Here is a 27,571-nt window from a genome sequence, read left to right on the forward strand (position 1 = left end):
TGGCCTTCAGATCACCCCTGAGCCTGCACTTTTCCAGGCTGAAGAGTCCCATGGCTCTCAGCCTGTTGTTGTAAGGTCTGTTTTCCTGACCTCTGATCATGCGCGTGGCTCTCCTCTGGACTCTCTCAAGCTTCTCCACATCCTTTTTTGAATTGATGTGCTCTGAGCTTCCCTAATGGCCCCTCTGTGAGAATTATGAGCTTTTCCACCTAGTTTGTGGATCCCTATGGACCTTAAACAGTAGTCAGGTGGCTACTGCTTGGAGTGGAGCAGTTTTGTACATGGAGAACAACCAGACCCATGCATATTTAGGAAATTTCAGGGCCAAAAGAAGACAAGTTCCTTGGGTGAATCTGATATCTTTTATTAGACCAATTAAGTGGTTGGGAAAAAAAAATTTAAACAAGCTTTCAGGTTCAAAAACCCTTTGTTAGGCTGAGGAAGTTACAGCAGTTGGCCAAAAGAAAGCACTTCATGAATTTAAGTGTCTCCAAGTTTCTACAGCTACAGAGCAGGGTTTTTGGATGTAAGCACCAAAATATTCCCTAATTTTGTTTTAGCACCCAAACCCTTCTCTGGATCTGACTCTTAGTCTTCTACTTCCAGAGGGAAAGCTCAGTATGTTCTCCCCAGACTCCAGTCTTCCAGGTAATTCTAGTCCCTGTGGGTCTTTCCTCCCCAGGTCCTTAGCAGCACATGCTTCATTCAAACCTCCCACTCCCCTACATCTATCCTGACTGACCACTTGCCACCCTTCGTTATGTCTAGCAGCAGGCCTGGCTCTCAGTCACTAGACACCTTATATTGATTGCCTCCAACTATAGAGATGGGCTGAGCCTGGCACAGGTGCAGATGACCCTTGTTTGGTCACCTCACCCCATGACTCTGGACCAATATGCCATCCCTAAATCAGTTTGTGAAGTCAACCTGAACAATCCACCTGCTTAAGCAGATGTGTAGCACCTGTACTTGTGTCTCTTCTTGGGCTGGTCCCAGATAGAATTCAGGGTGATGGAAGATTGTAAAATCTTGTTGAGGCCTGGGTATATTTTATTGAAGGATGGTTTCTTACTCTACCATAGCTGTTAAGCTCTCCTGAGAAGCTATTAGGCTCTCAGTTTACATACTGAGAATACTCTACTTGGAGTTGAGAAACACATCATTATGCTCTATCCCCTACCGTCTATCAAAGCCCATAGTTAGTGACTTCCAGGGCAGGATGTGATGCAGGTGTGTTTGAATCTTGCCTCTTTTTAAACTTTAATCTATATTTATTATATAATAGTTGGGTTTTTCATTTGCCTCACCACCAAGGTAATAGGCATTGGAACATTATTAGTACTAAAGCTTTTTTTGGTGCTAACTACCTAGTTGAGGCATTTATACTCCCTGATTTCTGGGATTCAAAGTTAATTCTTTTTTTAAGAAAAGTATATGTTTTCTGTAAGATCTGTATACTGGATCCTGTTCTACCCATTAGCTGCCTAAGTGGATTTATGTCCCCAAGTGAGCTATTCCATTCTTGTTAAGTTCCTGAAAACTATAAATATGTCTTGTTTTGTAATACACCATTATTTTAGCCTTCAGTTTGTCACACAAAACATCAAGAAAGAGGGCTTACCCATCTTTTGCATTAAGCATTATTGAGGAACCTCAGCAAATAGTAATAGAGTAACACTTAGGCATCTAATTTCAGTTAGATACCTAAGATGTGGACTAAGGTCTGGTCTTAGGTCTTTTGTATTTGATTTGTTCTTAATTTTGTGCAGGGTGGTTCTAAAAACATAATTAATTTTATTGTATGCAAATTGCATTAAAAAGAGATGCAAATTCTGCCTTCACTTATACCTGACTAACTTCTCTGACCTTGTAACTCTGGGCTATTTTTTCCCCAAAATGCTCAGCTCTAAGCACCTAATGAAAGTCCAGGCCTCATTTGAAAGCTCAATACCCAGCATGCTTATGTTTCTGAGAATTCTGTCATTTTTGGTGCCTGAGATGGTAATAACCTATTTTCAAAATAGAGCTTTGATTCTAGGTGCTGAGCAGTTTTAAAATGCCTGGCCAGTGACTCTTGCAGGATGGAGTCTTATTTTCCATTATAAAAAAGAACATAATAGAGGGACGTGTGTGTGTGTATGTGTGAGACAGAAAGAGAATCATCATAGAATGGACTGATTTAAATAGATCTTATACAACATTGCCAACACCTCATATTCAACACTTCTAAGTTAGGGTTGTTTCAAAATTCATTAAACATCTGTGTTCTTTTTATTTGATTTCTGTTTCTTGAATCTTTTGACATTTTTGTTTTCAAGCTTTTCTCTGCAACTGTAAGGGCTCAAAGCTTACTAGAAATAAAATATACATCATATATTCAATGAAAGCTGAGACTCTCACATAATCAGATGACTCCAGCAACTAGTATATTCAGAAACACCTGCGATTGCAAGTGTTGCAATAAAATAACATGAGTTGGCAACACTTCTTATAGGATGTGTGTAAGTTGTTTTGCTGATAGAAAATTTGTAAGAAGTATGGAGAGACTTTTTTTCCCCACGCTGTGGTTTAAGAAGGAACATAATAGAGCAGATACGTCTGTAAATTGCTCCATGCCTGAAGTCATTTTGCATTACCATCTCTTAAATGCAATTGTAGAATGTTAATTTTGTCAAAATAGTTTGTCTTTTTTATGTGTTTAGGTATTTACATTTTATACTTTACAACTCTAAAGAGGGAATGAAATGAAAAGAGAAGGGCATGCTCTGATGATTTTGTGAGAAATAATGGATGCATTTACATGAGATGTTTACTGCGCAGTAAACTAATTAGCTGCACACTAAATGGCATGTGCCTACGCGTGTGCCCCCTATTAGGCTGGAGGAAAATAATTTACTCCACAGAAGGATAGTATTTTTAATTACAGAGTAAAAAACTCCACAGCAGCACACATGTAGGTGCTGCCCGAGCTGGCTGGGACACAAGGATGCTTTAGTGCTGCCTGCTGGCTAGCCTCACACTGAACCACCATCATGCCCCATCCAGCCCCTCTGTAGCACTCTGAGCTAGGGGAGCAGCCCTGGGCTGGCAGGCTGACACCCCAGGCCCCCTGCCAGACAGGGCTGCTTTGACCTGGCCACCATGCTGCAATCCTGGGCACGTATGTAAATGAGTATCTGGGAGCAATAAACTGTGGTGCAGCGTGCACCAGAGTTTATTGCATCACATTAATATTCCCGTGTAGACACACCCAGTGAGTCACAACTTTAAGCCAATGGACACCAGCCATTTCTGGAACAGTGAGACTATATTAATTTATGCCAGTTGAGGATCTGGCTCCATGTCTGTTTCTCCTGGCTTATATTGTTTTCTAGCTTAAATTATTGCATTATATTTTGATGTTTAGTAACAAAAGGAATCTTCTGTGTTGGTGGTATGACAGGGATAAAGAGAACTCAGAATTACATCCAGGTTCAAGTAATGTACTAATGCCAGATAAATTTAATACTCTGATTAGGCTAGAATAATGGCTCACTGGTCTGAAAATAAGCTGTGCACAGGCACAGAGTGGTTTTCTGGTCTTTGAATAGCATTCAAATTACTGAGGAGAAAGGCTGCCCCAGAAATTTGCTCACACACATGCTAAGGCCCTGATCCCTTAAACACTTATTACATGTGCCTAACTTGGCTCAAATAAGGAGTCCCACTAAGGTTAATGTGAGTGAATAATATCATTCATATACATAGATGTTTGTAAAACGTGGGTGCAAATTCGTGCACCTTTGAAATGCTGCATTGATTAAATTAAGAAAGTTATTCTGCTGAACATGATTTGAGTAACAATCACTTCAACACCTGATTTAAATCCGGTCCTTGAGCATTTGTTTAACTTAAAAGTTTTGGGTAACCCCATTGACTCTAGTGGATTCACTCAAGTAAGTAATGTTAAGCACATGCTTAAATGTTTTGCTGCATCAGAGCCATATGGTATCTCAAAGGGGTTTTCCTGGCTCATAGCTCCTGCAATGGCAGCCTTGCAGCCTGCTATTCTGAGGTCCAAATACTGTAAAGAAAAAAAAAATCATATGAAAATGTTGCAAATGTATTTGCGCATGACTAGGGCAGTGGGATTTACACCTTATCCTGGGCCTTTTTGTTTGCTTTTCAGTTGCTGCGATCATGGCTGTGGGTGGGCTTCTTCCCTGCGTGCTGTTGCCTATCCGAGCCTAATATGGTCAGTGTTCTCACCCACTCTGGCTCCTATTTGGTGTCCTACCTCCATGTTTTCTGTGCAAAGTCTGCCTTTTTCTTCCTTTCTTGTATTGGCCTAGAATTGCTTTCTTGTCTGACCTCTGCACCCAACTTGTCTATCTCAACAACTGAAAATAGCATTTTCTGAAGCAGAGTATTTCTCCAAAAGAGCAGGGTCCCAGTGGAAAATCTGACATATTACTCCATCATGGATCAACCCAGACAACACACCAGAAAAGTCATGTCTCATAATAAAACCAAACATCATGTAACTTGCATGCTGGACACTGCATCAAATCCTGCTTCCTGTCACTGAGCAGGGGGAGGGGGATTATTGTCCAAAAGAAAGGTGCAAAGGTCACTGACTTTTTGGCACGTAGCATGCATATCAGTGAAGTGAAATGTATGTTGTTGTCTCTAATGACATGCCACTACTAATGATGATGTGCTCCAGCTAGAAAGACAACATTGGTCATGCCTTTCATTGAACCGAGAGCTGGATGTCTGTGCCACATGCTGTGAAATTCTGATGCTGCCCTTCTCTGAGTTGCATAAACAGTTTCCTTTCTTATATGTTCTTGCATGCTTTCTAACTAATAAAGTGAGGGGTGGTTTTAATTTATATTGACTTGTTTGGGTTAGACTGGGATCACTGTGCAGGAGACATGGTCTCTGAAGCAGCTGAAGGCTGTGTGGGCAGGGAGCTCCCTGTTGGCTGAGCTTGCATGGGGGCTCAAAATCACACTCAAAGGCTGTGTCCCCATAAGCGGTTTCCCACTTGTCACTGCTGCTTGTTCCCAGTAAATGCCTGTGTATGCATGCTCTGGTGTGTGGCACATTGCCCTAGGTAGGGGAGGGGAGGCTGGGGCCAGCACCTGGGCTGGCCCCAGCAGACTTATGTGGGATCCTGGGTGCTTCCAGAGACTGCAGCTGTGGCAATCCGGCAGCATGGAGCCTGGATGGCAGCCAGAACGTGGTTCTGGCTGGCCAGACTCCAGTTTCCAGTGGCACGCTCTGTTGCCTTGTGTGCTTCCCCACTTTTTTAAGGCACAGAGTTTTTTTCACATGAGGATTTCCCAATGTCACCACCACCCACCATCCCCTGTGCTGTAAATTAGCAGTGCTGGGAATGTCCGTATGTGTCATGTGTTATGTGCGGCACTACAGATGGGTCTGCAGCACTGCATACTGCACATCTGCACTTGTCTGGCCGCGTCCAAGAAGTGTCTCTTTGAGACTGCAGGATATAAATAACTGGAACAGAGAATTAAGATGCCCAGTTTTTGTTTATGTTTGGCCTCACCCTGTAGACTTTAAACATAGCTATGGAAGATTTGTTGAGCTGTCCTCACCAAGGCCCCTAACCGAAGACAGCTAAGTTATACTGTCGCTTTCTGTGGCGAAAAACAGAAATTGCATTTGTCCCTGGGCAAGTTGTGCCTGTGTTTGTGCCAGAACAAAAATATAATACAATTGGCATTTACCCACATCACCCTTCCAATAATAGTGGTTGAATGCCCCACTGTTTTTCTGCCATGGATTCAGTGATGCAATCCTAGGATAACCTGGAGGCATACTTTGCAATGTCCCAGAATAGACTGCTCATACTTATTACCATATGAACCTTTTTAGAATTTATCCTGAGACAATGGAGATGGGCACCTGAATGATTGCGCTTTGTTTCAGGATTAAATGGTCCATCTCAAGATAAAAGTCTTTTTGTAGCCTATGTGGAATGTAGCAGTGGCCAACCTAAATTAGACCCAGAAGCCATCTAGTGCCATGTCCTACCTCTGACAGTTGCCTGAAACATCTGCCTTGTGGAAGCAATTTTTGAATAAACTGTCCCCTAACTATGGGAAAACTTCTTAAGCCCCAGTAATTAAGGATTGACTCAGGCCTTGTAACAAGAGGGTTTTTACAGCCTTTTCAAACCACTGGGATTTTTATATTTAGTGGGGTGTTATACTTGTTATATATTCCTTTCAAAGCCTGTTATTCTTGTTTATGGCAATACAATCTGTATATCTGAAGAAAGAACCGAGTCTGTTCTGTTTACAAGAAACAGAAAGCATCTGTAATTTTTATCTTTCTGAAATGTGCCGTTGCCAATTTTCAGGATTTTTTTCTTGAAATTTTTTCTCTTTTTTTCTTTTCTTAAAGCCCCAGCCCTTGGAGCCATGCGATAATCTATGTTTTTATTTACAGTGCAAAGCTTGCCGACAGGAATCCAAAAAGCGTGAGAGCAGAAGGATTTTAAAAAACCAAAAAACAAAACTAGGAATGTTTTGGGGTTTTGTTTTTTGTTTTTTTAAAGCTAATCTCTCATGATTTTTGGTGACCTGAGTCATGCTTGCTGAATATGTTGGATTGGCAGTACTAAATTAGACAGCTCAACCTACAGTGTTCAGCTGCCAAAATGTTTTCTTGTACATTTTGTAATGATTATCAAAATAAAGACTCATGATAGTTCTGTTGCCTTTTAGGACCAACGTACCAGAAACATAGATGTTGCAATTTGGTGTCATATACCTTGAATTCCTCATTGAGGCATAAAATTAAGGGGTTGGCAATAATGGAAAGCTAAGCAGGCCTGTTTAAGAACACCTAACGTGCTGAGGGCTAGGAAAAGAGAATGCTCACAATCATCTTAATTTACCAAAGCACATGAGTGCACAGCTAAAAAAAAAAAAAAAAAAGTACAAGACTTCTTTCTCCACAGAGAAGGGAGAACAACTTGCAGCTTTGAAAAGTGTTTTCTCTAAATCATCCTCAGGTTTACAGCCTCCCTACAGAGAGGAGAGTAGAGAAGGAAGCTGCTGTTCTTGAATACAGAAGATGGCAGAAGTGCTTCAAAGTATAGATGCTTTTGAGTGCATTACAGGAAAGAAAGACAGGCAAGACAGGCTCTTTAAAGAGATTTAGAGATCACTTCAGAGGCAGCTTCCTGCAAGGAGGAGGAGGAATCTGTTTCTTGTTTAAATTATCTTTAATTGTTTTTTCCATGATTTAGGAAAGCAGAGGACTAGTGAGAGCAAGAATCAAAGTTAAAAATACCACTCCGGTATTTTCAAAATTTCCCTTATAAGACTTCCAAGTCATTCTGAGGTCAAATACAGGAGAGGATAGTAGAGAATGGGACAGTTGATGTGGGAAAGCTGCTGAGAAAGAGTGAGTTTGCAATGGTGAGCAGCTGTGTGCATCCCTGGGACAATTGCAGTTATTTTCACTGAAGTTTGCAAATGATTCTAGGCTGATTCAGTAAAAAGGTGAGGAAACCTACCCCTTGTTTAAAACAACTATTCTCTTTAAGGGAGATGTTTTATCTGATCTTTCAATGAATATAGCCAAAGTCAGATTTCTTAGTCCTACAATCAAACCACCTCCTAGACAAACTAGGACAAATTTCCTCTTCTGACCTAAGTATCTCAGTTGATGTACTTTCCAAAAAGCACGAGGAGGAGTTTTTTAAATAAACCTAATGGGCCAGATTCTGACTGGGGATGTGCCACACCAGTGTATATCAGCTGAGGATTTGGCCAACTGTAAGAAAACAACTCACTATGGGAGCTAATTCTAAGGCAGAGAAAAAACTGCCAGAAAGGGGGAAAGTGGATGAGAGGATGGAAAGCTCCTTTCAATGTAAAAGCAGCTGAGGGAGTATGCAATTCAGACAATGGAGTGTTTGCTAGGGTAACTAGCCACTGGGTAGAGATGCTCATGAGGCTGCTATAAAGATGGGCATACCCTCTACAACATCCTCAATGAGTTTTGGGGGCTTTTCCTCTACCTTCATATTTAGCTGCCCCACTGCTGAAAATGGCAGCAACCTGAACCACACTGTCCTGGCTAATGAAGCTTCATGAACCCTTAAAAGCGATACGTTGGACAGAAAATGATTATAATGAGGCCTTGATTCAACAAAGCATTTAAATAGCCTTTTTACCGTAAGTAGGGGAGGGTACCCACTCTTGTTCAGCTGTGGGCTGAAATATTAGGGAAATGGGTAGATTTCAGCAAGGGTTTAGGGCACCTCTTTAAATATTTGCTGTTGAGGACTTAGGCCCACATGCTTTATACAAGGCCATAGACCCCCAGATCCAGTTGTGTGGACATCATTGAGAGACTACCCATTGACTCTAGTTAGGTTTGGATCATGTCCACAGTGCCCACAATGTCAAGGCCAGGATGAGCAGACTTCCTTCCACGATTTGTTCACCATATGCCTTTTTGGTTGGATGAAGCCATGTGCTTTATCATTGATAGTACCAGCAGTGCATGGCAAGGTGAAGATCAGCATTGGCTTGTGGGACATTGTAAAGCAGAAGGGCAGGGGTCAAGTGTCCCTGTCCATCCAAGAAGGGCAAGCCTTTGTCATTCATTTCTTGACATCTGGATCATGTTTCTCTTCTGTCCCTTGTCAAGTGAGTTAGGTTATTATAGGTAGCATGCATTCATGGTCAAACTTACTTGTCCCCAGTAGGATTTTTTCACCAATCCATTTTGATATTTTATAAACCTGCATAAGGACCATTTTACAGCTGCACTTTTCATAATCTGCTCTGTAAATATTTTACAAGCTGCTTGGTAAATCTGCAACTCGGTTTTATATCACACATGATGCCATAAGAATATTTAAAATATGAATTCATTTCTCTCATATTTGTATTGGAAAACACTGAAGTTTGAGTTTTATTTTTTTAATGTCATGGGACCTACAGATATGGTCTTATGCTGGGGGTAGGAGGCAGGTGAGGGGGGTCTGTGGCTTCAGTATAAAGAATCTGGTCTGGATCCTTCCCAAGTAAAAATCAGCATAAATTCAGGAGCTTTAGTAAGTTACATCCATTGAGTATGTAGCCCAATTCACTATAAGCAATACAGAGAAGTTATACAAAATCAATATTTTCTACAGTGCTCATTAAACTGTGAGGATGAATGTCCACCAGGCAACTTTGTTTTACAGCCTTTTCCATAAATGTTAGAATTAAATGTGCCTGTTAAACTTGATTATACCACAAAATGACACTTTTTTTTCATTTAAAAGTCTTTTAAAACAGAACATTTGGATACTTTACCTGCCAGTAATAACACATATCTGGGAAAGAATCGGTCATATTGAGTAAGCCATGTCATATGACAAATTATATCTAAATTTAAATTATATACATTCACACACACACATACAGATATTAAATTTAAGGTTGGGAAGAGCATAAGAAAAGAAAAAAAGAGAAACAGTTTGCCTCTTATTTTGTCAGACTGGTTAAATATCCAGAAGGGAAGAGAGGTACATTTTAAGCCCAACGGGGCATATTTATTGCCTGTATCTCTAAGATGGTGCAGTTGTAAAATACAGAAGATAATAATAGACAGGTTTCCTCAAATGCTTTGTTAGTGATGCTGAACCCCTGCTCGAGAACCAGTCTCTGGCAGCTGCAGTTTAACTTGGTGCATCTTGTTGAACCATGGTTTAATGGTGCAATGGGGGGTTCCAGAACCTGATTTTATATGCTAATGTGACATGCTGCTGTATGTGTTATAGAGCTCTAGAGATGGCCAGCATCAAAAATGACTCATTCATATTGGCCCTTTGAATCTATCTGTAGGTAGTAAAATGTTAATAATTTTGAATTAAGGTATTCTTGGATCACTGTGTATATGTGACTGAAGATTCCATTTTTCTAGTTCTAGAGGAGGTATCTACACAATTAAATCTTCATGAGAATAATTTAGTAAGGAAGCTAATGTTAGGAAATACTATTTACAGATGATGTACTTCAACTTTGAAAAAGGGATACAAATGTTTGCTTTAAAAGGTAAACAGAAGAAGTTTGCCAACATACATTGGGTGGAAGTAGGACTCACTGAAAATTTTCTGTAGATTTTTTTAATGGACAATTGGAATTTGGCTTAAACACAAAATTTCAAGGAAGGTGTCTATTTTGCTTTAAAATATTCTGACCCCAAACAACAGTCCTAGAGGATGAAAATATTTCATTTTGGGTAGTTCTCAGATTTTGATTTCCAGAAAATGTGCAGTTAGGAATCAGTGATTTGAGTGATTGGTTTTCCCTGAAAAGTTTACACTTTCTGTGTTAGCTGGAAGTGAAGAGCCCTTTAGCCAGTTCTACCTGGTATCTTCATGCATAAAAATCTCTGTAAAGCCAGGAATTTGCTCACTGACTGAAGATGCCCATGCAAGGAATGCAAGAGTCTTTTAGTTTCCCTATTGAACAAAAGCCTACACTTGAAAGTTGAATGTTGCTAGTTCAACAAAGAGGTCAGCATCATTGTGCTAGCCAAGCAGTTTTGATTTAAGGACCACTGAAGTTTTGCCTCATATAATATTATATTTGCATTGCCTTCTGAGTATCTCTCTCTCAGTGTTTGGCACTGCTCCCTGAAACAGTGGATTCTGTAAGATTTCCAAAGGACTTTTAGGATACCTTGGGTGAGACCAGCAGAACTGTTGAGGACAAAGTCAAAGTCTCATAATTCTCCAACAGAAGCTCTAGTTATACACCTCTGCACTGAATAAATGAAGGGTGGGTGTGGTATATATGGAATATTAACATGGAATACTTACAATTCTTGAATCTCAAGAAAAAACACAAATTATTAATTGTGAATAACTTTTGAAAGATGCCAAATGAATCCAGGATTAGTGTGGAGATATATATATATATATAAAATCAAGTCTGTGGAGATATATAAATTGAGATATCGAGTCTGCTGGAGCACAGGAAGAAACATGCTTCAGCAGACTCTGGCATCACATGTATTGGCATCTCTGCACTGAAAAATGGTAGTGGGGTGCTTTGAATTAAAGCTCATTCTGTGAATTTTAGTTCAAAGCACCCACCACCATTTTTCAGCCCCAGGGACACTGATACACATGACGCTCAGATGCTTTTAATTAAAAGTGCCCCCCAACATCTCCCGCAGAATGTGTAAAAATGCCCAAAGAGCTCAGCTCATAGTCACTATCAGCATAGCCATAACACCGAGAAGGAAGGCTTCTGTCCCATCCAAGAGATGCCACTACCCTAGGCACACATAGCCAGGGCTGCTCCTCCCACCTAGCTTATTCCACACATTATGTGGGGTATAGGTATAATGACCCCTTACCCCCAGAAGTGCCTCCTGGTATTACTAATAACAACAGATTTAGCATGCTAGGTCAGTGCACCCTTCTGTGTAGACTCCATGTCATATGTGTTGGCACTGGGTTTATGACCTAGATACCTTATGCCAGGTGGACTCAAACCCTCAGAATGACCACAAATTCTTCCATTTGATAACAGGCAAATGTTATTGAAACATAATGGGCACATCTACATGAGACATGTACTGCGCATTAGGCTAATAACACTGGACAGTAGCATGTCATATATAGCAAAAACTGTGCTAATAGCATACTGCACACTTATTAGGCTAATGCTCAGTAAGCATCACTAAATAACTGTGCACTAGTACTACTGTGCAGTAACTTTAGGCACTGCACATTTAATTAGTGCTTTATTAAGGACATACTAAACTGAATGCACAGGGTCTAAGGTGCATTTATGAATGTGTAGATGTGCCCACTGGTAGCAGATAAGAGTAATACAGGAAAAACAAACAAAATAACCCCCAGATTCTACTTATCTAACAGTTCCAGGGTTCACAGAGGAAAGGTACACCTGGCTAGTATGCAAGCTTCACTCTGTGATTCTTTCTTGAATGTCATCAGTCTTGGAGGTCAAAGGCTAAGGCCCACCCTTGCCAGTGGGGTGGGGTGAGATGGGTTGGTGGTACACCCTGTCTATGGTGGCCTCAAGATCCCCCCCTCCGGGACCTTTTGCTGCTCTGAGATCTCTCTGAAATCCCTCCTTTTGTAATCTTTCTCTCCTGATGACTCTTCATTTCTGGGTACTGTTGATTGGTTTCCCTGTAGTCATCATGCTGTCCACATTCTGTCCTGTCAGCATAATTCCTTGTTTCTCAAACCCACCACATGCACACATCTTCATTTAGTCATTTACTGATGTCTTTAATTCGGGTATGCCCGGCCTCCTAATTTGGTCCATCCACCAAAACCGGAAATCCCAGGTGGTTTGCAGGTGGTCGCTGTGACCAAATCCCAAAGGTGAAGCATCCGTTTTCTTTGTTATGGGTTTTCAGGGAGCACTTTACTACACGATTTTCCCAGGATGTGTATGCCCACTTGTCCATTGGTCTCAGACACGGTGTCTGCCTTAAAGGCTGTGAAACTTTGTTGGAAACAGGCTTTAGAAACTAATTAACCCTTGCTGTTCCCCTGGACCATTGCTCTAATACATATCTACTCTACTTACAAGCCTATTTCTAAAACAAAACCTCTAACCTTTAAATGTCATTTTCTAGCAATCAACAGGTGTTACATTTCGCTGAGGGCCTCCTGCCTTGTTACCAGTTTCCCATCTATGCCCAGTGCTGGCTTCTCTTTCTTATGTTACAGTTCCTTGGCAAGGGTGGCATTGTTGTTTACCAATGATTGGTTGAGTCACTTCCTAGCCTCCTCACTCTTTGCTCCCTCCTACCATACTGTCTCTTACCAATATTTCACCCCTAACTTTGCATTGTTTCTTTTTTTCATTCTCCTTATGTTTGTTTCTATGATCTTTTCAACCTTCTTCCTTCATGCATCTACCCTTCTCCAAGCTTTCTTGCCCTTATTTCCCTTAGTGTTTTATCCTGTCGCTTGGAACTTTCAGTCTTCTATCTCTCTAGTATTACTGGCTGTGATGGCCTACAATAATTTACATCTCCTCCTGTCTTACTCATTCTCTTTTCATTTTATCACATCTTTTCCTATCCATTCCAGATGAGGTTTTATGTTATCTTTCCATCTTTGCCTTGAGGTCTGATACCCTCCACCTCATCTTCCAGAATTTACTAAAGTTATTCCCACTTTGATGTAGTGGAGTGACTTGCATATCTTTGTAATCCTGAGATCCATGTCAGTGGTAGTGTGGCCTAACTACCAGCAGGACCTCAAATGCTGAACAGGTTGAAGGATAGCGATCAGACTAAGAGGAATACTTTGGTCCTTCAGATTGGGTGTTGGGCATGAGGCCAAAAACCTCATTTTGGGGTAAAAAAGCTAATGTTATGAAACCAAAACTAAAGCAGTGGATCTTGCAGTCATGCAGACCAAAATTCGCTGTAGTTGAATTATACATAGAGAAGGGTGGCGGTGTCACATGAAGGTGCCTGTTTCCCAGGCTTCCAACTATGATTCTTGTTAATTAAACAAACTCTCTTCCTTGCTGTAAATTATGCTAGAGGTGTTATGCCACATTTCATGTATTGGTAGTACCAGAAGTCTTGGTATTTCTCAGTGTAAAATGGCTCTTTATTGAGAAGACTATTTTCAGAAGCGCTACATTCATATTAATATGTAGGGCCAGATTCTATTCTACCAATTATTAGGGGTGTAAGTGGACTTAGGTGCCCTATAATTGTATTGTACCCTGCTTGCATCCCTGGAAAGCAGCTTTTGCGGAAGGAGTTAGGTTTCCTTTCTCCTTGTTGCTTTTTTGTGACTCAGTCTTAAGGGTCAAATGGCAATGTGTTATAAAAATAAATATGTTAATGGATTTTCAGGGATTTGAACAGGGTAGAATAGCATCACACAGAAGCTCCAAAGTCCATTTAGATGCCTAATAGGTGGAATGGGATCTGGCCTGGACTATAAGCAAGTAGAGACAGTGATCCACATAGATCCAATTGCAGGATGAGCTCAGTAGCATATTAATAACAAAGCTTGGTGAGGGGAAAAGAGCACTCTCCAAATACATGCATAACACTTGGGCCCTGATCCCATTAGCTATTCTGCATGAACAAACCCCTTTGTCTGTGTGCTACTCTACTAATCACCACTCAGTGAGGGGCTGCCCATGTGTATCAGCTTGCAGGCCCACAGCCTGAGTAGCCACATAAGCTTAGAGCAGTGGTTGTAAACTGGGGTGCTGCAAGAATCTACCAGGGATGCCATGCCACAGGATGAAATTGCCCCTCACACCTTGGTTTGCAGGAGGGCCAACTGAGGAGGAGCTACAACACAGGCAGAGTGTCTGAAAGAATGACATTATACAGGTGGGTGCACTGCTTCTCCTCTAGCTGCTTCTCACATCTTAACATGAGCTGAATCCAGGAGACCTAATGCAGAAGCAAGCAGTGCACCTGCCTGGAGAATGCATTTCAGTCAGACACACTGCCTCTGTTGCAGCTGCTCTTCAGTTGGGCCTCCTGAAAACTAAGACTCACAGGGCAATTTCACCCTGCAGTGGCAGTAGCCTGAAGATGGATGCTGCTGTCAGCAGGTAGAACTGCCCCATGTGCTTTTATGCTAAGAAGACATGTTGGAACCAAACTGGGAAGAGCTGCAGCAGAAAGAATACAGTGGCTTACTTAGTACAATGCAGGCATTCTTGCTGTGGCCATTTCTCAGTTGAGTTACACTATGCAGCTTGAAAACAGCAGCAGACAGGGTAATTCCACCTGCCTTGCTTGTCTCTCTTTCTGGGAGACACTGTGAAGGGCCTGAAGCAAGAGCACATGTTCCTGTCACAGCCACTTCCCAGTCTGGCTTTGTAGGAGGTATGCAATGCAAATCCACCTGGCTATGGCAGTGGTGGGAGTGTAGCGAGTATAATAACTCTGAGGATCTAATCAATTAATAACTAATTAATTATTGGCAATACCATTATGTTAATTTTAATATATATTCTGTATTAATAATATATTTTAAATTTAAGAATATATTTATATTATTTTTTTAAATGGGGTTCTGTAACACTTTGCAGAGTTGTTGGGGAAGGGGTGGGGCCATGAGCCTAAAAGGTTGAGAACCACTGGCTTAGAATGATAATGCCACTTAGAGGGTCAGGGATAGAAAACTGAGTGAATTTAAGTGATGAAAGCTTATGAAAAAGCAGCCAAGTTCTAATTTCCCCCTCCTTTGCTGCTGGAGAGGTGAACAGCTAGTAACAGGGGAATGTAAGAAGGCCAGAGCCCATGTGTAAAAACAGGGGCTGCCCAGAAAGCACAGTCAAATGTTGGAATGCCTGGAAAATCCATGGAAGTTGCATGTTTTGAGGAAGATCACATTGACTTTTCTGTTCCCTCCATTTGCAAGTCTATAACTTGGCACCTGATCTCTCATCAAGTGTTGAAATCTGAAAAATATATGCAATTACTAGTTGTTATCCCCTCCAATTCTTTCATCTTTCCCCTTGTCCCTTTTTAATAATGAAAGCAAAGTTAACAATATTATTGGATGAGATTTTTCATCTAAGGGTTGAGGTGCACAAGTCCAATGGAAATTCAGCGAGGCTGATGCCCCTCCAGCCCTCAGGCATGTCTGAAAATCTCCTTAAATCAAAAGGAAAAGACAATGTGATTATTTGGATGAACAAAAGCCAAAACAGTATAGCTCTGATTAATTAACTCGTTGTATAGCTGTTTTGGGTTCTTGCACTTCGTGTAACTGAATTTAATTAAAAGCTTCCTGATGTATGACTGACCAGTCTGTATTTTGTTCTAGGCGGTGTGGATATAGCAAAGCTAAACAAGATCCAGAAGAGGAAAAGATGCACTTCCATAATGGCCACAGTGAGTGAAAATTAAAGTAGTAAGGATACACACGCACGCATGCACACATATATACACATATAATCATTTGTGGCTTTGCACAGTGCTTAACTTTATGCATGTAACTAGTTTCATTTTGTCAATGGGATTATTTCTATTTCCTTCCTCTGTATAGAGACTTCTGCTCTGTGACACCCATCATTTTCTAATCTTGTTTAGTTGGTTACAGGGTGTGTCTACACTTGTACCTGACTGTGCAGTTGTTACTGGGCAGTCATGTAGTATTTGCTTTAGTGACTGCCCGGTAACCACTGGTAAAGCGCAGTCCTGGCGCCGCATGCATCGTTTCCGGCCCTACTGTGCAGTAGCTTGTCCAGCTTGTGGATGCATCTACATTTGCAATTACAGCACTGGAATAAACTATGGAGCTTATTGATCTGGAGTGTACTGCTCCCAGGCATGCCATTTGAACATGCACCTGGGAGCAATTAACTCTGGAGGAAGAAACTCCACAGTTTATTCAGGCACAGCACATGGAGCCCAGGCAGAGCAGCCGTGGCTGGGACAGGGTCCCGTAGGTCAACCTGCCAGCCTGGGGCTGCTACCCCCAGCTCAGTGTGCTGCAGAGGGGCTGGCTGGGGCATGATGGTGCTTCCATGTTGGGCTAGCCAGTAGGAAGTCACTGTAGGAAGTCACTGCACTGAAGCACCTTTTTGTTCCAGCCAGCTAAGTAACATTCACATGCGTGCTGCTGCAGTGTTTTACTTGTAAATACAAGTACTATCCTGCTATGGAGTAAATAATTTTACTCCAGCCTAATACAGGTGAACATGTAGATGCTGAGATGTTTTTTACATCAACTTCACAGTAAATGTCTTGTGCAGACATGCCCAGTAGCATTTCATTTCTAGGGCCTACAAGAGTGAACACAGAGCTGGTGTCAGAAGATTCTGATTTTAATATTTGTGCTACCACTAACTCATCATGTGGACTTAGGTATCAACTTGGCCTCAGTTTCCCTCCCCTGTGCTACCAGGAGAATAATATTTGCTTTCCTTCCTCAAAGAAATTTTGCAAAAATGAATTTGTCAATGATATTAATCTGATTTGTGCATTTAAAGTACCAGGGAAATACTAAAAAATATTACTTTTCTATAAAACTAGTGCTAGAATTTCTAAAGAGATCCTTTAGAAGGTGATTTTTGGATCTACAGATGTAAAGTGCAGTTACGCAGAAGTTAGATATTACTGTATTTACCCCAATCGAATATGACGTAGAATTTCAGATAAGCGTCCAATAATTAGACTTTATACATGAAAAATATATAAATTTGTTATAATTTTTCATGTGTAGAGGTAAATTAATGGAGGGTCATCTTAAATTTGTCTCCTCTATTGCTGCATCAGGGCAAACAGTGGCACAGGGGCAAGCAGTGGGGTGGCAGATAGCAGGGGAGTCAAATGGCCTCAGCCCCATCATTTGCCACCTGCTGCCTATCCCACCACCACTTGCCCGCCCACCCCTGGGTGCCTGTGTCCCTTGGCACTTGCCCCACTTCCTGTCTGCCCCTCCCCCCGGCCCAGTGCTGGCCCTCCCTTACTCCCTTAGTCTCTGTCACAGATCCAGCTCTGGTCCTGCTGCAGCCTGGGGCACAGAGCACATAATTCATAATTGCTCCAGCTCCCACCCAGTCAGGCAGTTGTGGCTGTGGTGGCAGCAGTTTCCAGCCCCAGACCTGCTCCAGTTGAAACCAAACCCAGGTCTGGATCTGCCACCACTGCCCTTGTTGCTGCATGGCCAGGCAGCGGCTGGAGTGACCATGTGCTCCATGCCCCAGACTGGAGCCGGAGCCATGATTGGTAGGGGGAAGGAGGAGAGCAGGGTTGGGCAGAGGCGGTGGTGGGAAGGAGACCTGTGGGAATGGGGTAGCAGTTGTGAGGAACGGGTGATGGCAGGGTAGCAGCTGCCACTGTGGCTCCAACCTCAAGCCTAAGTCTGGGTTGGAGTCAGAGCTGCTGCAGCCACCTGCCCACCATTTATACTCAAATCCAAGGCAGGCTGATTTTACTCCATGCTGAATGAGGGAAAAAGCCTTGTCTTGGCTTTGAGTAAATAAGGTATTTAGCTATCTGGTTTTTTTTTAAATATTTTTCCATAGTAAAATCAAACCTCCATTAATACAATTTAGTAGAAGCAGCAAAAAGTAACTTCTTAAGGGATACATTGTAAACCTTGGATTTGCACTGATGAGCAAGTACTGGCACAAGTAGGTCTAATAAATTTCAGAACAAAGTTGTAATAATAGCAATAGTAATTCCTGTGGAAGTACTTCCTGCTCTCCTGCCACATTCCAAACAACAAGCCTAATATTGATTTTTTTGTTTCATGGAAATGCAACCCACAAGCTTTGTTACATTGCAGACATATTCTCTTCCACTTTTAATTCATGATAACGTTTTTTGCAATGCAGAGTTGATTAAGTAGGTGATACGTAATCATTAGTGTATTATGCGTTGCAGCTTTCCAGGAGGAGGATGTTGCATTCTCTGGGACAGATTTTCAAGAGGACTCCACAAGTCAGCAGCTCCCATACTGCATAGTGCGAGGAGAGGTTTCACAAAAGCACCTACAATTAGGAGCATAGTCCCTTGTAAATTAACAGGAACAGTGCTCCTTAATCCCTTAAGTGACTTCGGGAAATTTCTTCTGGCAGTGCCTAAATAGGAGCAGAATCCTTTTGAAAAGTTGTCCCTTCTTTTTTGATCTTTTTTTTCCATCCATCTTTTCCATGGGTAGACTGACCATGAGACCACTCTCTGCCATAAGCGACTCCATTATATTAGTATAGTGTCTTATAATCTTTAATGCCACAATATTGATATAAAGTGTGGATGTTTTATCAAAATGACTAAGGGGGAACTGAGGCATGGCAAGATTAAACCATTCACTCTCTGCAGTGTTTTCCAGTGTGGGAAAAGTTAGCAGAAGAGATGAGTACTATCCACATCTATAACTTCATATATCAATTAAATTTTAAATTATGTTCACAGTTAAATTACCAGGAGTAAGGACTTATATCGACCCACATACCTATGAGGACCCCAATCAAGCTGTCCATGAATTTGCCAAGGAGATAGAAGCTTCATGCATAACAATTGAAAGAGTTATTGGAGCTGGTAAGAAGATATAATTAGCAATCATTTTTTAACTGCCATTAGCATCACAATCTTCAAACTAATAAGAGACTTTTCAAATAAGGGCTTTGCAGAGACACCTTCGTAACTAATTTAGGCCCTGCACCTGCTCACACTGATGTCAATGAGATGCATTTTACTGACTGCAGTTGCAGAAGAATAGAGCCGTTTGTCAATCTGTATGAGAGATTTTTCAGTGCAATGATATAACCAAAAAATGGGTTTCTCTTGAAATATTCCACTTGAAAAGTTTTATTTAGCTTTGGGGTTGACTATCCCTTTTATAACCCTTTTTTATTGTAAATCAATTTCAAACTGAAGTAAAATTAGCTCCTTTTGAAAATGTCAAAACAAAACCTTTCGACCTTTCCAATTTTTTCCTGTTGTCTTTCAGCCAAAGTTGTTTGTTAAATTTTATATAACAATTTTTATATTTTGAACTGTAGTTCATTTTATTTTATCCTGAAACTGCATTTTTTGTCAGTTACTTTTTGTCAAAAACATCACCCAATTTTTTGCTTGCATAAGTAGCAGATATGAACTCAAATATTTTTAACCATTGTGTGCTGCCTTTGTATGAACTGCTGGTGAGACTGCTACTGGGGTATTGGAAAGTCTTAGAAGAGGAGCTGTATGGATGATTTCTGCTTAGAAAAACATAAGTTTCAAAATGATCTCAGTCTATTTTACTTACCAGAGAGAAATTTAAGTTACTCGATCACAATGTAGGATTACTTATGACTTATGGGATACTACAGGGCTCTTAAATAGGCATAAAGTTTAAAAAATTAAACTGGAAATTAGACACAGCTTTTTAAGCATGGTGACAGTCACCCATTGTAACAACTTAGGGATTTGGTGGGCTTTTAATCATTCGGAATTGTTTTGGCACTCATTCAGGGTCAGATGTCTTCCCAAAAGACAAAATTTGTGACTTTGTAGTACTATCAAATGCATGATATTCTATGCATAGTGGCCCCTTATGGTTGTATATCCAGTAATATGTCTCATGTTTTGGTATCAGTTTGCATTATGTATTCTGTTATTCAGGGGTGTTTTTCAGATATCCAATGACATTTTTCTTTCTGTCCTTGTTTCCTGAAGGTGAGTTTGGTGAAGTCTGTAGTGGACGTCTGAAGCTGCAAGGAAAACGTGAGTTTCCAGTGGCCATCAAAACTCTCAAAGTGGGCTACACTGAGAAGCAAAGACGAGATTTCCTGGGGGAAGCAAGCATTATGGGACAGTTCGATCATCCTAACATCATTCACTTGGAGGGTGTTGTGACAAAAAGTATGTACCCGCCTCTGCAGGCTTTTGCTTATTGAACATTGACTAATTAAGAAAAATAAGGCATGAATCTTAATTATAGTCGCAGGACTAACTTCTTACTCCTCGCAAAAAAAATCTCTGAAGAAAAATGGTAGTTACTCAAACGATGAACTCTCAGACTGAAACATATGGAAATTTTCAGTCAGATTAGTCCATAAATTTTACTTTTCATTGAAGAGTATTCATATTATTGTGAAACCTAGGGCATCTGAAGCAGCAAAGTGACATGGCTACCCCAGGTCACACTTCATCTGGGTGACAGAGCTGAAAAGAGAACTCTGGTCTTCTGTGTTCTAGTACACTAGACAGTCTACTACACCACAATGCTCCTATGTTAATAATAATCACTAGTTTTGGACCCTGCAACTAACTTTGTGTTTTGCACTTGCATAGAGTCACCTATGAGACCAAAGCCTTAATATTTAAGTGCACTAACATCTTCAAACTAGAGGGGACTATACTCTCAATTCCGTCCATTTTTTTCTGTAAATGCGTAACTTTTAACACACAAGAAATAGAGAAGTGTCTTTGTTTCTGGGTCAGGTGGTCTTCTCTTTCCCCTTTTCAGAGACAGAAATTTGTGAAGTGGAGGAACACTGTCTTTTATCATCACTAAAAATCATAAGAACCAAGGTGGGGAAGGAGGAACACACAGGGAGTAAAGTATGGGACTGAACATAACGTGGAGGGATGCAGGTGGAGGCAACAGATGTCAGTAGGCCCTTTGGTTACTGGTACTATGGAGAACATTTATTAAGACAAGTTCCCCTGGAACTGCTGGCAGTGCTGGGCCAATAACTGTCCCTTTTTCCTAGTATTTCAGCTACGAGATTGAAGGAGGCTGCAGAATGTTTAATGCTCAATAACCCCGTAGTTCAGCACTTGCTCACTGTGTGTGTACTTCAGATACCTGCACAACAGATCCACATGCTAATTAGCCCCTAAGTCATGACTGGAGCTGGGTGCACTTGTCATGAGTCCTGGGATCTTCCAAAAATTTACATGCAGATGGGGCACAGGGCAACTTGGTCTAGCTCCACCTCATAGAGCATGAGGCCACACTAATCATGTACAGCAGGCTGAGAGAAGGGAGCCACAGAGGGATTCTGCATGAGCTGTTTGGGGCCCCATGGTGATGTTTTCCAGCCACTTTAGGCTGATGAAGAAACAGGAATCATTGGAAATGGGAAAGAAAGGTGCAGCTTAGCTGAGGGGATGAAGAGGAAGTTGAAATATATTCAATGCAGTAGCTCACCGTGTCTTAAAAAGAGTTGGTGCAGAGGGGAATTGCGCACAGCGGGTACTAATATATATATTATTCAGGTAGTCTAGCCTTTTGGCTTTAGACTAATATTATGCATAGCTTGTATAAATCTATTCTTGTGTCAAGCTAGGAGGTCTGTATTGAGCAGATTCTTTTTGGTATTGGTTGGTGGAATCGGAGCTTGCCTCATCCACTCCATGCATTGACGTGGTATTGCAGTGCTTCCAGGACTGGTGCAAAAAAACAGAAAAAAAAAAAAAAGGGGGGTTCCCATCAGTATATGTGCCCAGTATCAATTTATAAGCATTGCTAGTGTTGGTTGAATTTAATCAACTTGACAGTTGGTTTCCATTACTGAGAATGCATTGCTTTTGCCATTAATTTAATGGTATTCAGTATGTTCAATGAAGTTTCCTGTTATACAAGTATAAGACAAAGAGTGTTTTTCCTTATGCTGTTGGGGGAAAAACCTCCTCTTGTATTCAGGTTGATATGGTAATCTTTAAGCCAAGACTCCCAGAAAATTTTCTCCAACAGGGAAAGAAAAGTCATGTACTTTAGCCTTCCACTCACCTTAATGAGGTGTTAATTTCAAAGCATGGTTAGAAGTACTCAAACACCAACATTATGAATAGTGAAGCCAACTGCATCCAAGTCCCTACTCACTAGAGGCAGCTTTTCACAGTCATTTATGGCTTTTTAAATCAGTGTGGTGAGGTATTTTAATAGTAATTTGCAAAACAGACCATAAAAGTTCCAGCCATTAAACCTGTGAAGAATGGATATTGGTTTGCAATTGACAGCTTTTTATTACATTTCCACTCAGTTTTGTTTCGTAAAGTCATAGGGTGGGAGAAAGCAGAATAACAAAGAAATGACCTCCACACTTCGATAGTATACAGAGCTTGCACTTGCATGTCAAGTAGTTTGATGTCTTCAGTCACTAACCTCCCCAATTTGCCCATTCAGTTCTGCATTTTGCATGTTTCAAAGCCTAGAGAATAATAGTATTTTTTTGCCTTTATGTTCTTTCCCTCTGCTAATGTATACAGAATCCCTAAAACAGTACAATGAAAGGTAGATTTCAAGTATTCCACCTAACAGCCAGAAATTTTGTAATAGATACTATACTTTGCCATTGAACACATATCATAGTGTGTTATAGAGCTTTCTGTTGGCATTAATGTAGGATGAAAAGCCATGTGATTTAGTTCACTGAGTTTAAAGGTTCAAACCTTGGAGTAAAGAAAAACTAAATGAGTAAACATCAATGTCAGACACTCTCAGAGTTGACCTAAAGAGGCCTTCGTATGCATAAAAGCATCATGATATCTCTGACTGCTCCAGAGTCCTTACTAGACTTTAAACTGTGATATTTTTTATGTCTAAGAAAACTATTACTAAAAGAGGCCTGAGTCTGACACATTCTGGGCCTTGGGTGGATGTTATTTGTGGGGAACAGGGTGGAATATCACATTTAGCGTAAGGGAAAATATTTTTCATAAAGTGACAGTGTTGGATCCAAAGATAATTGATGCCAGTGAGACTGTTTCCATTGAATTCAAGGTAGTGAAGCTGCTTAGGGGCCAGGTTATGCTAATAAATCTCAGGGTAGCAGGTGAGGGGACAGGAAACGGAGATAGAGTTGGGCATATGTATATATTTCCAACAAATAAGCTATTATCTGAAAAAGAGGCTGTGGATGATCAGAAACTACTGGGTGCATTTGCAGTAAATATATGGAATACATTCAGCTGCAAAAAATATAGGGGCTAGAGTAATGAAAAACAGGTAAAGACATAGTAGCAGCAGTGCCTTTTATATAACAATCCAAAATTGTAACAACACTCAGCCAGGCTTTGAAAGACCCAGGTTCAGTTCCCTCATTGCTTGAGAGGATTTGAACCACTGAAAGCACTTTGAGTGTAGCCTTTCAAATCCACTAATAGTTAAAAATGACTAAAAAGGAAATAAAACTTTTTCTGGAGTTTGATTCTGAAACTCGTTTTTTGGGAAGAAAAACTAATATAAACATATATTTCGTTCAAACTAAATTAGAATTTTTTTTCTGTCTCTCAGTTTGTTTTGGATCAACCACCAAATCCTGTCCCCAGATCAGTTATTCACACAGCTCTAGTCAGAAGTAATGTATGTACTCAGCAGTGTCATACTTCTGCAACTGAATGTGCAAGTATCATTTCCAGATAGGTGTAAACATGCAACAGTTACATTATATAGATAATAATTCATGTAAAAATAATAAATGTGCCAACAAAGAATCAGACAATCCTAGCAACTCCACTCTCCTGTCTCAAAAAAACTTTTAATAACTTTGTTTTTATTTAGTCCCTTTGCTTTCATCTGCCATGGCAACCTATGGCACCTCCTCTTAGACAATTGATAGTGTAAGCTGTGTTAACTAATACATTCTATGAGCAAAGAGAGGGTTGTACATGTTTAAACCAGCAGTCCACCAGTCTATTTGCATTGCTATATTCTATTTCTACAACCCTGTCTGTATGGTGCTGTAGTCTGTACCTTTTTGGCCTAGTCATTATCTATTGCCGTAACTCAATCTGAGATTTGTGGACTTGTAGTCCATCAATAACTTTCTCAGCTTGTACTGAAGTCAGTAGCGTAACTAAGGTGGGGTAACTGGGGTAGCCACCCCAGGCACTGCCTTATAGGTGAAAAAAATAGCAGCAAACACTGCCACCCCCCAGTCAAACCAGCAGCAACCACAAGTCACTGCCACATTTTGTTCGTCACTGCTGTTTCAGTGCTCAATTGCCTTGTTACACCTCTGATTAAGGTCTTATTTAAGCTCTTTTCTGAATGTACCTTTTCCTTGATGCAGCTATGCAAGAGAATGTATTGCAGGCTTAGTTTTTTATTCATCTCTGTAGCTGTGTCATAATCAGGTCTCATCAAAATTACCAGAACTGTCTTGTGTTACATTAAGACCCTATTACTTTGAAAAGAGGAAGAGTCGTGAAACAAGGAGCTCTGATTATTCAAATGCAAATCTGGAAGAGCTATTGCATCCTCCCATCCAAGTCTCCTTTCCCTGCGCTGTACCTTCAAACCCAGTCAGCTCAAGCACCTTTGTTTACTCCATTTGAAATTTCTCCATCAAGCATGCAGCTCCCTTAATGTTTGTATTGAAGAATCAGCCACTTGCTGGATCACTTACATGCCATTTTATTTGGGGCTTTTTTTACAACCCCCAGACTAATATTATCAAGGGCTAGAGGGCCAAAGATTAGCAACAAAAACATTTTATTAAATTTGTCTTTCAACAAATCTTCCATCATTTAATCGCTAACCCCATTCATGATTCAGATCCACTTTAGACTATGATTCTACATTTAAAGAAAACCAAAACAAAGTCCTGGATCATTTAATATTTGGTACACCGTCGTCTTTGATACACAGCAATAGTTAGAGAGGAGATAGTTAGAGAGAAGATTTTTCCAAGATGCTTAGGAATTTAGGACTCTCAACTCATTTGAAAGTTAGCAGGAGATTTATGCTCTTAAATCCCTTAGGTGCTTTATGAAAATGTCCCCTTAACTACTGAGTCTGTGTAACAAAATTGATTTGCAGCCACTGAGAATCTGGCCTTTTATATTCTACCATATGCAAACTGAAGTTTGACAGGGAACAATGATGATTCAATGGTTAAGGGAGTAGCTTAGGATTTGGGATACCTGGATTCAGTTCCTGTCTGCCACAAACTTCCCATGAGACTTTGGGAACATCATTCTGATTTCCTTCATCAGGAGAAGCAATAGTTCATTATGAGGAGCCTGGTTTCAATTCCACGCTCTCACAGGCTTCTCACTTAGCTTCTCTGGGCCTGAGTGTCCATCTGTACAATTAAGGTGGTGTTTCACTACCTTGCAGAAGTTCTGTGGGGCTCTATATGTTAAATATTGTGAGGTTCTCAGATACTATGGTAATAAGGGTGGGAGAAGCAGACTTAGCTCAGCCCTTGTCTATGTGGGCAGATTCAGGATCATTAATCTAAATTCACTAAAGATGTGAAAATTTAGCATGGATTAGTTAAACCATATTAAAACCCTACATGGACATTTTCATAGAGAATTAAAGTGGCCTTAATTTGTTTTAGTTTAATTTACATAGGAGAGTGAATTAATCTAAATTGAATTAAGGAAGGCAATCTTAATTCTGAGTGAGACTGTCTGCTCAAGGATTTGATGTGGTTTAATGAACCTACTTCTTCACACTGTGAGGGAATTTGGATTCCTTTTCCAGAGGCTCCTCTAAACCAGTCCTTAGATATTTGTGCTGCACAAGAACAACCAGGGTCTGATGTATACCTAATGCCTCTTTTCATTGCTCTGGTAGTGAATAAAGTACATTTATATGTTGTTATAAATAATATTTACATCCCCTTTGGGGTCCCTTCACACTATCAAGGAGGAGTCTTAGTGAAAATGAAAATCAGGCCAATAGCTTAAGAAGGCTGGCATTTACTTTTAATTTATCTTGTTGAAACTCACTATATTTGTGTCCTTAGCTTCATGCTTTCTGATATGATGCTAATTTATTCTACAATTATGCTCAACCTGCAGCACACAGATAATGAAACATAAGTGCCAGGAAATCTTCTGATATTTTTCTTCTGATTGAAACTGAAGTCAGGAACCAGAAGTTGTACTCCTAAGGGTGGTGTCATAATAAGATGCCATCCTTGCCTGAACACTGTCTTTAAGTGTCAGAGATAAGGGACTCCAAACTGCAGTTAGTTTGTGATCTGTTGTTAAACTGGGCGCATCATAAATACCAGCGCAGTCTGCAGAGATTTTATGACAGATGACTAAAGAGCCTGGCTTTTTTACCTTAAATTACTCATTTACGATGCACAGAGACACCTTGATGAAGCATGCATGGACACACAGCCCTGGCTCTAGGGAGTTTTATTGCCTCTCTTTGTTTGAAAGGCTGATTTTTCATGTTAAAAAAATAGCCTTTCAAGGAACAGTAGAATGGGAATCTACAGTGCCCCAGACTGCATTAGAATCTTAGGAAGAATCAGCCTCTGGGCTGGAGACTGTAGCGTACCAAGCACGTCCTCCAAGATGCTGTACTCTATCCACCCTTTATTTATATTATAATAATTGGAGGTAAGGGCAGTTAGCGTGCTTGTGAGTAAATAGACTAGCTCTGCTGATATACATCAAGAGCAAAGTGCAGCAAGCCAGTGAAGTTCCATATAGCTGCCTTTAGTTTTAGTTGCCTCTGTCTCCGCCAGTATCATGTTAAAGGAAGCTAGTGACTACAAGCAAAAGATTTACATGAAGTGCCTTATTAAAAGGTTCCATAAAGTGGAGAGGGGGTTGGGGGGCAAGGCAGACAGGAAGGCTCTTGCAAAGCTTACCTAATTACAGTTTCCAGAATCTTTTGACCATCATATATGAAAGGTGCTATATAAGTGCAGAGCATTATTTATCATTATTTTATAGCTTTGCCAATGGCTAAGTCCTTATACTGGCTTAATTGTAGGGTGACCATATGTCTTGTTTTAGTTGGGACAATCCTGGATTTCAGAAGCTGGTCCTGCCTGACTGTTGGGAATTATAATGGGTATCCTGGAAGCAGAGGGGCAAGAGTGCAGTCTGGCCACGAGTAAGTGCAGTGTGGAGTACCTTGCAGGCAGGCATGCACCACTGCCTACCTGGCACATAGCCTTGCCCCTGCTGACTTGTGAGAGCACAGAGTGGGGGGGCAGTGTCCCGGATTTCCAGGATTTCCATATGGTCAGCCTACTAACTTGTGAGTCTGCCCAATAGATCACCTGCCCCACACTATATGTGATGTTTTGTGACATGAGGCACTGTCCTGTTACTGAGAGGAAATCAGAGTGACCACAGTGTTCTCTTCTCAGCC

At 40.8% G+C, this 27,571-nt stretch overlaps 1 protein-coding gene across 7 annotated transcripts in view; it reads left to right on the forward strand.

The window, feature by feature from the left end:
- Positions 1–27,571, forward strand: part of EPHA5 (EPH receptor A5) — a 305,046-nt gene that overhangs the window by 244,827 nt on the left and 32,648 nt on the right. For 6 of the 7 annotated variants that reach the window (XM_019534208.1, XM_019534206.1, XM_019534211.1 and 3 more), the window contains 4 exons: positions 4,169–4,234; positions 15,824–15,891; positions 18,922–19,047; positions 20,170–20,355. In XM_019534208.1, the coding sequence (XP_019389753.1) occupies positions 4,169–4,234; positions 15,824–15,891; positions 18,922–19,047; positions 20,170–20,355 (446 nt within the window). The remainder of the gene's footprint in view (positions 1–4,168; positions 4,235–15,823; positions 15,892–18,921; positions 19,048–20,169; positions 20,356–27,571) is intronic. The other variant, XM_019534207.1, reaches the window with a different exon arrangement.

This window comes from Crocodylus porosus, unplaced genomic scaffold (genome assembly GCF_001723895.1).
Source record: "Crocodylus porosus isolate Cpor-Errol unplaced genomic scaffold, CroPor_comp1, whole genome shotgun sequence".
NCBI classification, from domain to species: Eukaryota; Metazoa; Chordata; order Crocodylia; family Crocodylidae; genus Crocodylus; species Crocodylus porosus.